The sequence below is a fragment of the Nannobrachium achirus genome, assembly GCF_963921795.1.
Source record: "Nannobrachium achirus genome assembly, chromosome: 5".
NCBI classification, from domain to species: Eukaryota; Metazoa; Chordata; class Actinopteri; order Myctophiformes; family Myctophidae; genus Nannobrachium; species Nannobrachium achirus.
This window is the reverse complement of record NC_137814.1, coordinates 31469511-31487528: the sequence shown is the minus strand read 5'-3', so window position 1 is coordinate 31487528 and position 18018 is coordinate 31469511. Positions and strand designations below refer to the sequence as shown.

General features: G+C 45.3%; 1 protein-coding gene across 1 annotated transcript in view; it reads right to left on the bottom strand.

The window, feature by feature from the left end:
• cdh12a (cadherin 12a) overlaps positions 1–2405 on the bottom strand; it is a gene marked incomplete at both ends in the record, with an annotated part of 93759 nt that extends 91354 nt beyond the window's left edge. Inside the window, one exon of the mRNA XM_080725718.1 lies at positions 2025–2405. Within this exon, the coding sequence (XP_080581844.1) occupies positions 2025–2405 (381 nt within the window). The remainder of the gene's footprint in view (positions 1–2024) is intronic.
• Positions 2406–18018: the final 15613 nt, after the last annotated feature.

The window sequence follows — 18018 nt, the reverse complement described above, 5'->3', positions numbered from 1 at the left end:
GGATGTTGTTTTCAATTACTGAGGCATGCTCCTATCGATCCTGGAGGCGAGGCCTTCAGAGAGGAGTCTGAGACAACAAAGAAATGAGGAGGGCTTCAGAGCTTCTCCTCAGTTTGAATTCTGACCCTTGAACACTGCCATCGCAAAGAGAGGTTAACCAGAGGTAGGTTGGGAGAGAGACTAGAGATAGCGAGAGAGAGAGAGAGAGAGAGAGAGAGAGAGAGAGAGAGAGAGAGAGAGAGATTGATTGATTGAGAGAGAGACACACTGTGCACAAAATGAAGTGGAAACCGAGCTACACTTCCTAACCGCTTGTCCACTGTACCAAGACATCAGAGACACACACACAGTACTTCCTAAAGATTACAACCACCCAAAGAGAATTTTAAAAACATGACCAATAATAAAAAAAACTCCCATATCTGCTGGGCGAAGTACAACAATCTGTAAACACAGCAGCAAGATTCATGAGCTGCTGTGACAGGAGAAGGATATCAAATGGAACACAACCACCTTGAAGACTACTAATCATTGTGTATATCCCTGCACTGTCTGCATTGAGTAACCTCGATACAAAGAAAGTGTTTCCTTGATATTCTACTGTTTTAGACTGATATGTAGTTTAGATTACCATTTATGCATTTGATGTAGTATTACCTCATGCTTTCTCTGCTTAAAATGTAAATTGTATTACTGTACATATACTGTACATTTAGACATTTAGTAAATTGGTGAAAATCTAAAACAGAGTAATTACATTTAAACACTTAAGAAAAAAAACATAATTTGTAGAAACACGTAGGCTACATGCAAACAAACATTACCTTTAAACACTTTTGAAAAAACCTGAAACACAAACAGAGCAATTACCATTTAAAGTAAACAATTGCTATTTGTGGAAAACCTTTCCTACAGTATGTGGATATATAGGCCAACTATAGCAAATGCACAATGGCTTTGTAAGTTAAGAATTGCCTCCATTGCTATGTAGAAGAGAACACATCATTTCAATTCCCTTCAAATGTACATAGGCCTACATTATTTTGTTTTGAAATCCTCAGCTCGATCCATTTATCCAAGAGAATGTAACATTTGTAGGCTTCATTCTCAGATTTAAATAACACTGAGAATTGTACTGTGTAGATAAAAGGGGTGATTATGTGACATGGATCAATTACTCACTGACAAAAAAAGCTCTGAGCTGCAGGCCTCCTCCCAGCTTGGCCTAATGTAATCTATCACTTTTTGAAAGATGAGCACATGCACGTCATGTAAAGAGTCGCGTGATGGCCCATTAAGACCTTGGAATTGGCCATCCACTGCCATGCATCGCTCATTCCATGTTCAGCCCTTTCTTTCGTACTGTGGAGAACAGGCTGAGAGTGGAGTGGACCAAATGAAGCCCTTTTCAACCCTGCACCCGTTCTCCATCAATAACATGAGCCTAAGCTCCTCAAAAAGACAGGACTGGGTCATGGAACAAGAGGCAGTACATGTATGTCCTTTCCAGGCATAGGAAAGATACTTTGTTTTTAAGTTGTCCTTTTTTTAATAGCTTACCATTTCGCTTATTAACTTTAATGTCTTTATGTACCTTGTGAAAAAGAAAAATACCAACATAGAAAAACGCTGCTCTTGACACACTGTGACACACCGTGACTTTGTAAAATTATGTTCAAATACTGATTATAATTCATGTAAAATGACTGTTTTTTGTAACTTAACTTAACATTGGTCAACTGTTCACACAACTCCCCCCTATCCCCCTCTCTCTCTCTCTTTCTCTTATGCACGCACGCACGCACGCACGCACGCACGCACGCACGCACACACACACACACACACACACACACACACACACACACACACACACACACACACACACACACACACACACACACACACACACACACACAGAACCTTACAATGACTTAACAAGCAGGTGCTGACATTACCCCAACCCCTGCTGCTAAAGAGAAGTAAAACAACAAGATGGCAAACATAATGCTCATTATTTGTCTTACCTTTCCGACGTACTGTGGCTCGGATCCCATGTACTCTTCCAAGACGAAGAACTGGTTCCACACCCATCCTCTCTTAACTCGCTGACCCTGCCATCGCCCATGCCTTCTTGGCCTTGTGCTGCCCCTGGGCGGTGCCCTCTCCATCTGCCACGTCACGCCCTTTGCTCCAACCCTACCGCGAGCCAAAGTCACATCTCCTAATGCCACACTCCTATTCCTGGTCCCATCTTTGAGCGATGGCTCTGCCCCCTTAGTTCTACTCTTATCGTTCCCATAGGTCCTGCTCGTCCTGTGTGGGAGCCGCAGGGAGTTCTGGGAACTGTAGTCCAGCAGGAAACAGGAGGCTGCCAGTAAAAGCAAGAGAGATTCCTGCGTGATCATCGGGGTGCGTCAGTGGCAGTGGCAGCACTTGTTGGCAGGAACAGATTGGCAAACGTATTCTAATTCCAGGTAGACAATGGACATGCGTTGAAAGCAGGACCCGGTCTGCAGGAAAGCATCGGGGCAAGTGATTTAGTTCTAGTATGGTTCCGTTAGATGGTTAGACAAGTGTCTGCCCCCCCAGAGGTGTTTAAGTTCTTGGTAAGCATTCTAGCGGGTAACAGATTTAGTATATAGGAAAGTGAGAAGGCTGAGAAAGTGAGAAGGAATGTCACAATCGGGATTTTTGGACCAGGGGATAGTGAGGTGAAATTAGCTTGAATCCAGTGAAAGATGAGGTTACATCCAAGGGGTTGGCTGGTGCATACAGTATGAGTCTCTAGGTGGAGGATAACCAAGTGGACATTTGGAAACTGGATTGCCGGAGTCCCAGGATTATTGCCCTCTTCCGTCTTCGTTTCACCACAGCTTTCTCACCTGACAGAGAAAAAAGTACTATACATATTAAGCAACAGTTAACAATGCATTATAACAACTTCACTATTCAGAATTAAATATAATTTACAGCCTGAATAATTAAGTATAAATACATATTCCCTTTCTACAAAATACCAGTGAAATCTATTGTATGCTCCCAAGGCCATTTCAAGTTAAAGAGATATTTCACTTTCAAAAATGTTGGGGTCATTTTATCATCTACTCAGGCTTTTGTGAGTCCCAGACAGTTTTTAAGTTGCTCAATTCAGTATTTAGATGTTTGATATTCATTTTATCAGACACGCCCCCTTCCTACAGTATACAAACACATTGTAATTTACAACTCCATTTTAACCATGACGGATTCATCAAAAACACCCATTCTTGGTTCTGGAGACTCATACTGCCCTCCTAATACTGTTTTTTAAATTACTAAATTTCATTTCTTCAGGACAGGGCTTTTTGATGAATCTATTATGGTTAAAATGGAGTTTGAAGTTACAATGGATTTGTATAGGAAGGGGGTGTCCCAAAAGCCTGAGTAAATGATGAAATGACCCATTTATTTATTTTTAAAGTGAAATATGCCTTTAATGCATTTTCATTGTAATGGGCAGGTTTGGATGAAGAGGAGTTGGAGGATCACCTCAACTGAATAAAATGTTCCAAATGTTTTGTATATTGTGCAGTATGCTCCAAGTCTACACCATGCGTTACATTTTGTTGTGAGTCAAACTAGGTTGAACAAAGCCAGTTCGAGGGCTATCACCTCTATGAATGGTAAAAGAAGTCTTATATCCAATTTACCCACAGAAAGGTTTACTTTAATGTGAATCTCACAACTCTAAATGGGTCATGGGCTGGTTCTTGCTGGGTCTTCACATGAATAATAGCCTATACTGTAGGACCTGTGGGCCAGAAAACACTTCAAAAATTCTACTCCCCACAAGCACCACAGTCATAGATTATACACTAACCTCAAAAGGCTGGAGAAACACTTTTTACATGTTTTTCAAAATAGTACAAAAAAAAAGGCAAAGAAGTTTAGGGATAAGGGGTAAGGCATGGACTGACTCATGAGAATATATAGCTCATAGAGTCTAGTTACATTAGATCTGTAACATGGAACAAATAAACAATTCCTCCATTCCTTCTTTTGCGTGTGAATGAAGCCAAGTCAAGCATTATTAAAGAAAATCTGTGTCATCATCGTAGCACAGCCATGAGGAAATAATGCTATTTTATCCCATAACGGCTCTAAATGTCCTATCCCAGTTTAGTTGATAAAAGACCTTCATGTGTTCCAAACCCTTGCACTATCCTACACCCGGAGTGTCATGGATCACCGCTCCGCAAGAGGAGAGATGAACAAATTGGCTCTCAGGAGAGCCATCAGTGTGCATACGCATGTATGTGTGTGTGTGTGTGTGTGTGTGTGTGTGTGTGTGTGTGTGTGTGTGTGTGTGTGTGTGTGTGTGTGTGTGCGTGTGTGCGCGCGAGACACACGTTCGCGCATGTGTAAGCGTTTGTATGTTCTCCAGGGAGCCTTTAGCCCAGCCAAGCATATAACCTGAAATGTCGTGGAGCATTGCAACATTTCAATGACATTTTTTAAGTGGAGAGGCACTTCAGAATGAGTGGTTGTCGTTGTCGGTGTTATCGCTGTTGCATCAAATTGGAAGATCCTAAATCCTATTTGAGCAAAAACCAAACCGTTTTCACACATTAATGTACTGGTTTACAAACTGCCGGGAAATATTTCAAGTGCGCATACTGTGCTGTATGCAGCAACTACCAAAAATAAAACGTATCAGTAAATGAAGCGAGTATAAATGCATCCTTACACAGCAAAATAGCAAACGTGTTAAATTAACTCTGAGACAGTGAAAATGGCCCAGAATGGACCCACAACGTAATTTATAAGCACCTTTCATGTCACCCGAGGGCACTTTATAAAGTTACCGTACACAACACAAGTTATAAAAACATATTTACACATTAACCACTTAAACCCTAGAATCCGTAATGTAAAAAAATAGCAGCCCTACAAGCTTGTAGATCAGCTATTTTCAGTGACGATATTTAAGGTAGAGTGAAAACAGTAAAGGGTACTAGTCTGGAGCCCTGAGGGACTCCGGTCAAATAAGTAAGTGTTTAAGAAGTTCAACAGAAAGCTAGTGTGTTTTCACATGATGTGAAAAAGAAACCCCCCGTACAGTGGACTGGTTCACACCCTAGGGAGAGCATTCCAGAGCATTAGAACCAGCAGCACTGATAGCCCTGTCACCCTTGGAGCCTAATCTGGAGGGGGGAGCGGAGAGCAGATGGGCATCAGAAGAGCATATATCGCTAGTGTTAGAGAGAGGGGTTATATTGACCCCCTGGGAGTGGGGTATTATACCTGTAAATAGCTGCGTAGGATTGGGCCTCGGTAGGGGAAGCAACTTTTTTTTTTAAGATTTCTGAACAGGTGGTCTTTAACCTACTGTATACTCGCAAATGCTCGCACACACACACACGCACACGCACACGCACACGCACACGCACACACACACACACACACACACACACACACACACACACACACGTACACACACACACACACACACACACACACACACACACACACACACACACGTACACACACACACACACACACACACACACACACACACACACACACACACACACACACACGTACACACACACACACACACACACACACACACACACACACACACACACACACACACACACTCACTCACTAACTATAAGCCGGTTAAATTGGACCAGAGTCCATCGGAGCTGAGCTTTGCCTCGTAAAATCCAAATCACACCCCACCAGAGACTTCAGCATCACACATTATACATTTTAGAATTAGAACATTAGCGAATCTCATAATCTCATATATATTATTGGTTTCCGCATGAAGGTGCTGAGAACATTTTTGCTCTGATGATCTCCTGAAACCATCTGACTACAATATCATGCAATACGTGATGTCTGGTGAGGCATCCCACTTTAACACACCGGGTACCCCACTAGCCAAACTCGTCCACAGACGAGTTAAGGGTTACCATGTTAACCAGGCAACAGACGCTTGCTGCCGCCACTGGTGCAAGAAAAAACTGCATAAGTCATGATGCAACGCGGCCAGAAGCAAAATGGAGCGTCTATTCTCCGGGAGCGTTTCGCTGTTACTACAGTACGTGTCATCTTTTCGACACCCAACTCTAACCCTTACCCTAAACCTAACCTCCGTGGGGTGAGTTGCTAACCCTCCCGACGCTCCTTTGTCGAAATGAAAGAGCGAGATTTCCCCCTATTCTCCATTGACTCCCGTTCTAGGCTGATGCATAAAACCGGCTGTATCTCTGAATAAGGTGCAAATAGCGCTGAAAAGGTCGAAAACCTCTTTTTCACAGCGACACTGTTCCGTGATGGTCGGCCCCAGGATGTTAGTTTCGCGACCGTTTGTAAAGAAACTGACCTCCACTTTAGAATTGTCAGATTACACAACATGCACACGCATGTGGCTTCCAGGGCTCTTCAAAATAAAGCGCAGTCTATGGTGGCAGGCAGTAGACCTAGTGAAATAAAATAAAAATAAATAAATAAATCACATTTTATCACTTATACGTGGTAATCATATGGGCATTCCTAACACTAGATGCCAAAAAAATGAAAATACACAATTTGTGTGTATTTTTACATAAAAAGCCCGTAAATAGCCCATTCTTAATTATTTGTATTTCCTGTGAACAGAAACGTGCTGCATGATGATGTGAGGGGGTGGAAGACAGCGTTATTCTTTTTTTCGTTAAAATGTATTTCTTTGGAAACTCTTGTGTTTTATTATTATTTCTGTTAAGTGAATGCTATTTTATATGTTTCCCTTATTATACATTTACTTATTTGTTTGTGTTTAATAACGTTATTTCTCCCTACATGAAACTCCCCTTCTGATATATGTGTGTGTGAAGAGCCTTGAATCAAAAGGTGTGTACTATAATTATTTATTTGCAAATCCAAGAAAGTAAGGTGTTGACAAAGAGTACCAGTTTATTCTGGCTGTTAATGTGAGTCTGGCCACTCTTACATTTGACGTGGGTCGGCAGGATCGGGTACAGAGCAATATAAAGGAGAGATTGAACAATTGTGTGTGATTTAAACTTGTGGTTCGTAATGATGATGATGCCGGTTTACCCAGGCGCCCCCTGGCTGCCAACGTTTAAAGGTACGGAGGGCGAAACGAAATATAGAGAATGGAGGGTACAGATTAGAGGGCTATTGAGCACCCAAGATGTCACAGAGGTAAAGAAAGTTGCTATCTTACTACAAACCTTAACTGATGAGGCTAGACGGCAGGTCAATGTATTGGATGACGGAGATCGAGACACAGTAGAAAAACTGTTTGCTTATTTAGACAGTGTGTATAAAGAAACGGTCCCTGTCTCAAAAGTACGCTCACAATTTTATAGTTGTACACAGCGCTCAGGGGAAAGTGTTAATGCGTTCATTCTAAGATTGAGAGAACTGTTTTGTGGGTTGCGACGATACGATGCCGCTACAGCCCCCTCCGATGCCGTTCTCCGAGATCAGTTTCTCCAGGGGTTAGCTGAGGGCCCGCTTGGCCAAGCCCTGCGCATATATGCTCGACGTCATCCCGACGAAGACTTCGCCGCACTACGACAGGAGGCCTTGACCTTGGACGTGGAACATGGAGGTACGCCAGCTACTGAAATTGTTTGTCATGCTATTAACCCAGTAACTGTCCCTGTGCCATCACAGACCTCTGCTTGGAGAGAGGAACTGAAGCGAGAAATAATGGAGGATGTCAAAACACAGATGAAGGGGTTTACGAAGGAATTGATGAACGAAATGAGACCGCTCATGCAAGCCGCCGCTCCAGCTGTGCGCCCCGCGCCGCCGCCACCACAGCCAGCCTACGTGCCACCGCCGCGCCGTTATGCACCACCACAGAGAAATGAATGGGACAGGGAAGGCAGGCCCATCTGTCGACAGTGTAACCAGCCGGGCCATATAGCTAGATGGTGTGCGAACGGCCAGCCGCCGTTAAACTGAGTTGTCCTGTCGCCGCGGTCCAGTCGACAGGAGGTGAGTCATCTGTGCTACGAACCAGGGCCAATGATGTGTTTATTGGGCAATGTCCCACGGTTAATGTGCTAATGGGGAGCGTTCGATTACAAGGGCTGCTTGATACGGGGTCACAAGTCACTTTAATGCAACAGAGTTTATTTACTGAACACTTTTCCCAAACTGATTTAGGGACGGGGCCGCTCGTTTTTAAGTTACGGGCAGCAAACGGGCTGGATATACCCTACACTAATTATGCGGTATTTGATCTAGAATTGGAGGGAGTACGAATCCCGGGGAGGGGGGTCGTCATTGTTAAAGATGAACACTGTACGCAACCGCTCATTATTGGCATGAATGTAATAAGTGCATGCTGGCGTACTCTGTTCAAATGGCCTGGGAGGGTTGCTTTTCCCCCGCGCCAAGCAAATTCTCTATGGAGAGATGCGTTTGCTGCCTGCCAGCGCATTGAAACGGTGACGAATGATGATGGCTCCTTGGGCTATGTGTGGCCTGGTCGCCGTCAGAAGATACGAGTACCTGCTCAAAGTGAAGTGGTTGTATGGGGACGCACGCGCCGGGGCCCGCAAGGGACTGACTACGAGGCGTTAGTGGAGGCCTTGACGGACAGGCACCAGCTGGGGGTGGCGCGCGCCTTGGTCACTGTGCGGGGAGGGCGGGTTCCTATTCGCCTCTGTAATCCCTTTCCCTATAGTGTCACCGTGGGACGGTACCAGAAGCTGGGGAAATTGTATCCGGTCCAGGATGCTGATGTCCGGGGGGACCGGGACCTGAGTCTGTCCATGTCTGCGGATGGCCTGGTGGAGGTCGCCCTGGTGAGTGCCACGGAGGACGGACCCGTGCGCACTCTGTCCCAGGAGCTCCAGGGGCTCGCCGATCGAACTGATCTACCCCAGGGGGAACAAGAGGAACTGCAGGCTATGCTGACGAAGTGGGAGAAGGTGTTTGCTGTACATGACGAGGATTTTGGACAGACGGAGGCAGTACAACACCAGATCCATACCGCTGACGCTGCGCCTATACGTGAGCGACACCGGCCGCTGCCGCCCGCCATGTATAAAGAGATGAAGATCTTGCTAAGTGACATGATGGACAAGGGAGTGATCACTGAGAGCTGTAGCCCGTGGGCCGCGCCGATCGTTCTGGTGAAGAAAAAAGATGGCAGCTGGAGATTCTGTGTCGACTACCGTAAGCTGAATGCAGTAACGCACAAGGACGCGTTTCCCCTGCCGCGCATCGAAGAGACGTTGACGAGCTTGACTAAGGCCCAGTGGTTCTCGACTCTTGACTTAGCCAGTGGATATTGGCAGGTGAGCATGGATCCACGGGATCAAGAAAAAACTGCCTTTACGACCCCTTTGGGGTTATTTGAGTTTAAACGAATGCCCTTTGGGCTGTGTAATGCGCCAGCCACATTTCAGAGACTTATGCAACACTGTTTAAGTGGCCAAGTGGCCGAGTCTTTATTAGTTTATTTAGATGATATTATTATATACTCCCCTGATTTCTCTTCTCATCTACAGCACCTGGATCGCGTGTTCCAGCGGTTATGGAAACACGGGCTTAAACTGCGCCTGGACAAATGTAAGCTGCTACAACGTGAGGTGAAGTTTCTGGGCCACGTCGTGGACCGAGAAGGAGTGCGGCCGGACCCAGACAAATTGGTGGCAGTCCGGGGGTGGGCCACTCCAACGACGGTACGGGAGGTTCGTGCGTTCTTGGGCCTCGCAGGTTATTACCGCCGGTTTGTGGAGGGCTTTGCTGCCATTGCACGGCCACTAAATAACCTGTTAATTGGGATCTCCGTTGATAATAAGTCCTCACAGCAGCTGATTAGGTGGACCACTGAATGTCAAAATTCATTTAATGCGTTAAAGAGTGCCCTCACTCAAGCTCCTGTACTGGCGTATGCGGACTATGATCAACCTTTTGTGGTTTATACAGATGCGAGTAACCAAGGCCTGGGCGCTGTGTTGGCTCAAACGCAAGATGGGAGAGAACGAGTTATTGCTTATGCAAGCCGCAGTTTGCACCCCACTGAACAAAATGATGCTAATTATAGTTCCTTTAAACTAGAATTATTGGCTCTTAAATGGGCTGTCACGGAAAAGTTTAAGGATTATTTGGCTGGAGCTCATTTCACGATTTTCACAGACAATAACCCGGTGGCGCATCTCCAGACAGCTCGACTAGGAGCCATAGAGCAGCGTTGGGCGGCGCAACTGGCGTCGTTCACGTTCGATATCAAGTACCGCCCAGGAAAAAATAATGCTAACGCTGATGCCTTGTCCAGGTTCCCCGTACAGCCTACGACAGTTGCGGCGGTGGAGCTGACGCCTGCAGCCACGAACAGCCTTGGTGAGTGGCAGAGCGCGCAGAGACAGGACAAGGATATCCAAATGGTGATGCGGTGCGTAGAGAGGGGCACGCACCCCACCTTGACGGAGAAGAGGAATTGGACGAGAGGGGCGGTCCAGTTATTACGGCAGTGGACGAGGCTGCGCGTGGAAGGGGGGGTATTGTATCGTCATGTGACTGACCCTTATACCCAAGAAGAATACTTACAGATTGTTTGTCCCAATTCCAGGCAGGAGGAGACGTGGAGAGAGATGCATGTGGCCACTGCGCACGCTGGTGTGGATAGGACTCTAGCACAGCTCCGCAGACGATTCTATTGGCACGGCATGGAGGGGGAGGCACGTCGCTATCATCAGGGGTGCGTTAATTGTGGCTTACAGAAAACTAGGATGGAGCCTAGGGCTCCTTTACAGCCGTTTGAAGTTTCCTACCCTCTAGAAGTGGTGGCGATTGATTTGCTCACGTTGGGGCGACCAGCAGACCCCTGTCAGAATATCCTTGTAGCAACTGATTTATTCACTAAATATAGTTGGGCTATTCCGACACGTGATCAAACTGCTCAGACCACTGTCCGTGCGCTATGGACCCATGTAATCCAGCCTTTCGGTTGTCCAGCTCGTTTTCACTCGGACAGGGGGGCCAACTTCGAGTCCGCCCTTATGCAACAATTATGTAATAATTATGGTATTACCAAGAGCCGTACGACGCCCTATTATCCGGCCGGAAATGGTGGCGCGGAACGATTTAATCAAACGTTACTTAATCTGTTACGTTCTTTGGATGCTGACAAGCACGGCCGATGGCCTGAGCACCTCCCCGAACTGGTTCACGCTTATAATAACACTCCCCATAGTGCCACTGGCTATGCCCCAACGTTTCTGATGTTTGGTCGCCATCTGCGACGCCCCGTAGATGTAGAGCTAGGAGTGCAAGCTCAGCAAAATAGGCTTACTGTAGGAGACTGGGTCCATGATCACAGACGGAAACTAAATGACGCTTATCGTACTGCAGGGCATAGGATGGGAGGTATGGCCGAGCAGAGAAAGCGCATGTATGACAAACGGGCGGGTATCCCACCGTTGGTACCGGGTGAGCGAGTGTGGGTGAGGAATCGGAACAGACAAGGCCAAGGGAAGCTGGCTTCATGGTGGGACCCCGAGCCGTTTGTAGTAGTGGGCACGGTAGGAGATGCGGGGGTGGTGTATAGGATTCGGCCAGAGAAGGGAGGGCGGGATCGAACGGTGCACCGAAACGCTTTGAAAGTCTGTATAGCGCCTCGGGAGCTGGGTGGAAGCGTTGAGCCGGTGTCTCAACCACCAGCGACTGGACCAGTCTGGAGGCAGTGTTATGGGTTCTTCCCCACGGCTCTGCGCCGTTCGGGGAGAGTAAATTTGGGACAGCCACCACAGCGGTATAGTCCGGGTTAAGCTATAGCTGCAGGGACTGCCAGCGATTTAAGTAGGGGGGAGTGTGAGGGGGTGGAAGACAGCGTTATTCTTTTTTTCGTTAAAATGTATTTCTTTGGAAACTCTTGTGTTTTATTATTATTTCTGTTAAGTGAATGCTATTTTATATGTTTCCCTTATTATACATTTACTTATTTGTTTGTGTTTAATAACGTTATTTCTCCCTACATGAAACTCCCCTTCTGATATATGTGTGTGTGAAGAGCCTGATAGGTTAACCAGCGGCCGCTACTCGGCCAATGAGAAGAGACTGACGTCATGCCCGGCCAATGAGAGGCTAGTGTCGGGCAGGGGGCGGCCTTTATAAGTGGGACTCTGTCACTCTGTTACTGAACGTGAAAGGAGGAGGACGTGTGTGTGAGGCAGGTGAACAGGCAGAGGTGACCAGTGTTATGAGGGACTGAGGACAGACACAGGAGGGCATGAGCAGTGAGCCCTACCTAGAACTATTGATGATGAACTTGAGTGAGCTCCACAGTGCAACGCAGTGAGTCAGACAACACGGTGGCCCAGCAGAACCGGTGAAGTTCCCGCGGACCATCTATCCTGACCAGGCGAGCCAGACGAGCCGCTCCATCCGAGCTGACTAGAGGGGTCGCAGTGGTGACAGTGGTGTCGTGCGCAATACCCGCACAGGCAGCCATTGGCTGCCTCCGTGTGAGTAGAGAATCTGTGCACCATTTGTCTCTTCAAGCCACTGACCTGAGTTATGCCAATAAGTTAAAGTATACAAGGATACTGGCCTATTTTCCTTGTTCGCAGATACGAAGGCCTGAGACGTAGATGTTACTGAAGAGTTGCTGTGTCCCTCTACACATCTTCTACTCACCCTGCTTATTATCATAATTATTATTATTATTATACCTGCCTGCGCCTATTAGTATTATAGATATAACACACGTCCTATTTGAACTAATGATTTGCAATATTCATATTATTATATATACGCCTTAAATTGCTAAGTGGCGAATATTGCACCCGCACTTTAATTGTGCGGTGGGAATTGATAAAGGGAGGAAATTACCCGGGTTGTGATCTTATTGTTGGTTGTTTTTAGGTTTTTTAGTTAGCAGCGCTATTTAGGAGTGTTAGGGTTTTATTTGTGTTTTGAATGGTTTTATGGCGTATAGAAGCCCCTGTATTTTAGATAATAAAGAACTTGTTATACCTTTGGAAATACTGTGTCCGGCTCCTTCTCTCCTGGGTTTATATTGCTCTGAACACCTGAAAAACGTACCTGTGTGTCTTAAAAGGGTTATTATTATATATCTCCTTTTCCTCTTTTATAGAGGTGGCGTTGTCGGAAGTCTTATAATTATATATGGAAATGCTAATGATAATACTGAAATAATACACTTGAATCAAAAGGTGTGTACTATAATTATTTATTTGCAAATCCAAGAAAGTAAGGTGTTGACAAAGAGTACCAGTTTATTCTGGCTGTTAATGTGAGTCTGGCCACTCTTACAATGACATAGACAGACTTTTTGAATATGAATGAACATTTGATTACATTCATCTGTTTGATTCCCATTGCTGCAAATTCCTCCTAACACAGCTGATATTAATTACAGAGCTACTCCGTTTTGAATGTCATTCAAGATGATGTCCAAACTATGTATTATTCATCGTAAACTTAGAATAATTAGAATAATAAGCAACTTGGTAACAAGCATTCTGCACAAGAGGCAGCCTGGTCGTGTCTCTCTGCCTTGCTAATGATGGCTACAAACAAAACATTAGGCATCACGTGACTCAGATTTTACGTTCCATCGCGTGAAGAGCTGGCTGGTCCCTTCTGATTGGTTCAGAAACACACAGGCTTGTGTTTCAGACTGAAACTTCAAAATAAAATGCCCAAAATAGCCATTTCACTGGGTTTTTAATGGAGGGGCCATACCATTTTCAAAGCACATTTGTGAACCTGTTTCAGGCTTTGAGGTTCAGATAAAGTAGCCTAGGTTCTGCTGTTTGTATTGTATTGTCATAGAGAGCGTAATTAGCTGAGGGATACCTATACTGTACAGTGAAGACCTGAAGTACTTTGTTGAAACTGTTACTAATCCCATGTGAGTTTTTAAAGTAAAGATGACTGAGGATTGCTCACCCAAGGTGCACAATATCCCCCACCAGCCCCTGCCCCCCCCCCCCCCCCCCCCCCCCCACACACACACACACACACTAAATAACGAAATAACTTTTAAAAAAGAGAAAAAGTTAAAGTAGGCCATACTCATAGCAAGCATCAACGGAAGGATGGAGGGCCTTCATCTACAAACACACATCTGAATGCCTGCCAATAACTACGGTACATCCTCTGGAGAGTGGGGATGTGGCCATGCAGAATGCAGGAACAGCATGGACAAGGCTTTTGTCAGTATAGTTCGCAAACTTTTTCTTAATACAAAATTATTCAACATTTTTCAAACGCTTGTATTTGAAACACACAAGATGTTTCAAATAGCAGATGTAAAAGCTGGCAGTGCGGCATGAAGTGACACACTGTGAGCTTTATATTTGCTATTTTTGAATAGCCAACGCAAAAATCGGAAATGACACAGATGCTTCCCGGTTTTACTGTAATGGGTTAAGCAGATGGCGCAACAGGTTGGACACTAATGTAATTACCTCCCTCCACCAGGAGAAATACAATGGACACAAAACATATGGATTTAATACAGTAGAACAAGGGTCTTCAACCAAACCCAATGCTTCAGCCCACCAAGTTTACTTTATACTCAGGGTTAGGGTCGATTCACACTGTAATAAGGAGCCTAACTAATTTCGGTTCGGCACTGTCCAAACCCAAATATGGGTCGTCGTCCCCGGTTCGGGGGGGCGTCAACCGACTAAACTCGGCTCCACGGTGCTGCCGAAATGTTGTGACCTCCCGACTAAATTTCGGTACTCAGCGGTGTCTTCTCATTCATTCAGCCCGGCTTCAAGTTCATTTTCTCGGCTATGAAGCCAAGGAAACTGTAATTTGGGAGGGAGACACGCCGACTTCCAAAAGCTTGTGTGGCCGTGATTTGAGCGTCGCATAGCGGATACATTGTCAGCTGGTTCTCACTCTGGCTGGAGAGTGGAGGCGCGCGCGCGCGACACACACACACACACACGCACACACGCACGCACGTGGGCGCGCGCGGCTTTGCTGCGTCTCGCTAGCGTGCAGCCGCGAGGGCCAGACAGATATGTATCCGCCCTGCAACGCTCAAGGCTACTAGGGATGGCCGCAATGTAGACTAAAACAGGGGTCTTCAACCTTTTCAGGCCAAGGACTCCTTAGCTGAGAGAGAGATGAAGCAGGGACCCCCAGATTCCATAGTTTCATCGTTTGACAGCACAGTCAATGATCAGTGTATTTTGAATTCATGTCAATTTGTGTTATCAGATATGTAACCACTTGAACCGTTAATAAAATTGACCTTTCACTCTGTACTTAGTCTGCTCTTTTTTCCCCTCTACACCAAACCACTTTGCCGAAAATAGCCAATTTACAACCTCACAACGCCTCGCAATGCGAGGCGTATGTGAGCTTGTAGATCTGCTATTTTTGGCTAAAGTTCTCAGAATATGGAATAGGGCTCCTCTTAACCCTATGAAAAGGGCGAAAACGGTTTCCACCACACAAAGATTTGGAGGACCCCCTGTAGTAACTCTGAGGACCCCCTAGGGGTTCCGGACCCCCTGTTGAAGACCCTTGGACTAAAAACCAAGAAGGGGGGGGGGGGGGGGGGGGGGGGGTCGCAACTCACTTTAAAATGCTCCAATTTTATTCACAGCACAGCAGCAATATACGGTAGGACGTTTCGACCTTGCATCTTGATAAATGAAGGTGTTATCACAATAAGTATATTCATGATAATATGGAAAAGAAAAAAAACGTACTACACGTGCACACACGCGCGCACGCGCACACGCACACGCACACGCACACACACACACACACACACACACACACACACACACACACACACACACACACACACACACACACACACACTCTGGCCACACACAGCTCCAACATCTGGCCAACAGGGATGAGGTCAGATTATTGAACACGATGCTGTTGCTATGAGAACAACCTCGCTCTTAGCATCCAAAATATCAAAGAACTAATCATGGACTACAGGAGGCAGCTAGAGAGCACGCCTTATCTACAGCAACGGCTTTGCAGAGGGGTTAGTGACTTCAAGTTCCTCAGCAAACACATCGCCGAAGACCTAGAATGGGCCACACACCATGCATGTGGTGCAAAATGCATACAGCCCTCAGTCAGCTGAGGAAGTTCAGCATGAGCCTCCGCAGGGGTGTCGCACCAAATTCTGGGCCCTGGGTACAAGGATTCACTACGGGCCCCCCATGAAAGTTCTTCATAGGGGAGGGGGTTTAACCCATTTAGACTGGGGAGACATTATTACGCATTATTTTGTGCTTTAACTATTTTTTTAAATCGTTAGAATTTGTGCAAGTCTTTGAATATTTTTGACCCGATTCTATAAATGTCTTCTAACTGCTTCTAAGGTTTTAAAAAAAAACTACAGTATGTTTCTATGTCAGTCGTGCTCAAACTTTTTTCATGAGAAGGACCCCTAAAATGATATGTAATACGCCACGGACCCCCATCTCAAAGTATTTAGTTCCAAGGACCGCCCAGAAGCAAAAACTTTAGTTACAAATGTTCCTTTAAAAATACATACTATATTCAAAGATTTGCACACATTTTCACGACTTTTCAAACATTTATTTTTGAAAATAGCTATTTTTCAATAGCTAAAGTATAAACTAATTAAGGGCCCTAGTAACTCAGTCCCACTCCCCCCCCCCCCCCCCTTGTGACGCCCCTGCACGCATGTAGTGCAAAATGCACAGCAATGCCTGCCCTGTACCGCCTCAGTGGGCTGAGGAAGTTCAGCGTGAGCCTCTGCATCGTCAGGACGTTTTACAGCAGCACCACCAAGGGCGTCCTGAAGAGCTGCCTCACTGCCTTTTATGGGAGCTGCATCTCTCTCCATTGGAAAGCCAACCAAATGAACACTTACTGATCCATTTTGTGTAGATTTGGGTCCCAGAGATAAAAACATATATATTATATATATATATAATATATATCAAATGGGGACCTGTGGCCCCATGCAATTAAGAACTTTGAGAACCACTATCCTAGATGGCAGACACCTTCTGTGCCACCACCAGGGTACAGAAAAAGGTGTGCTCAGTGGAGCGCAAATCTCTGCCAGGAGTTTTAATGACTTTTCCATTACTTGGAAGAACTTGATCTTGTTAGATAGTTGATTAACTAACTAAACAAGATGGGACGAGAGCGACTGAAAAAAAAAAAAAAGTCTACGAGATCAATAGCAAAATCAATTGGTTGCCTGGCAACTAATGAGCAACTCATAGCACGTTCTGGAGCCACTGATCAAAACAGATGCATGTTGCTCCTACTGTAATGCTTGATAACTGGTTATGGTGTACAATATTACTGTGTACCACCCATCTCTGTGTATTACCCATCCCAACACAGTGAAATACCTCAGAGTTATCCATTTATCCATTTGCAACTAATAGAGAGTACAAATATATCCACTGGCCATTTAGTTACATCCAGTCAGGAACTCTAATGTCAGAGATACGATTCAACCATTTATTGCAATAAATGGACAGCTGATAGCTATGCTCTGAAGATGTTTCCTGAATTTACCAAGCAGCATGCTAAATATAAGAACATGCAGAACCACACCAAAAGCCATGCAAAATATATTCAGTTGAACTTTAGAGCCATGCAAACTTTTAATTTCAGTGTATAGAGCCACAAAAAACATATTTTCAAAGTTTAACGTAATCTTTTGAGGAGTGCAAAACATTCAACGTTTAACTTTTGAGCCATGCATGCAAAACTCTGAACTAGAAGGTGGAGTCTGGGATGGAGGAGGCAAATAAATTCACACTGGATCAGAGGCGTCAATTGGATATGGCAAGGTATGGAAGCTGAGATACCTTGGCTCGGGGGGTGGGGTGGGGGGGAATGTACTTCTTAAAATAAATTCACAACTCTATGACAATCTGCATTGATTATTTTGTTATTTATAGAATTACTTTAAACTAACTACAATGACAATTAGAACAAAAAACATTGCTTTCACAAGGTATTATATCTCCACAACACTTCTCCCCCTATCTTGACAAA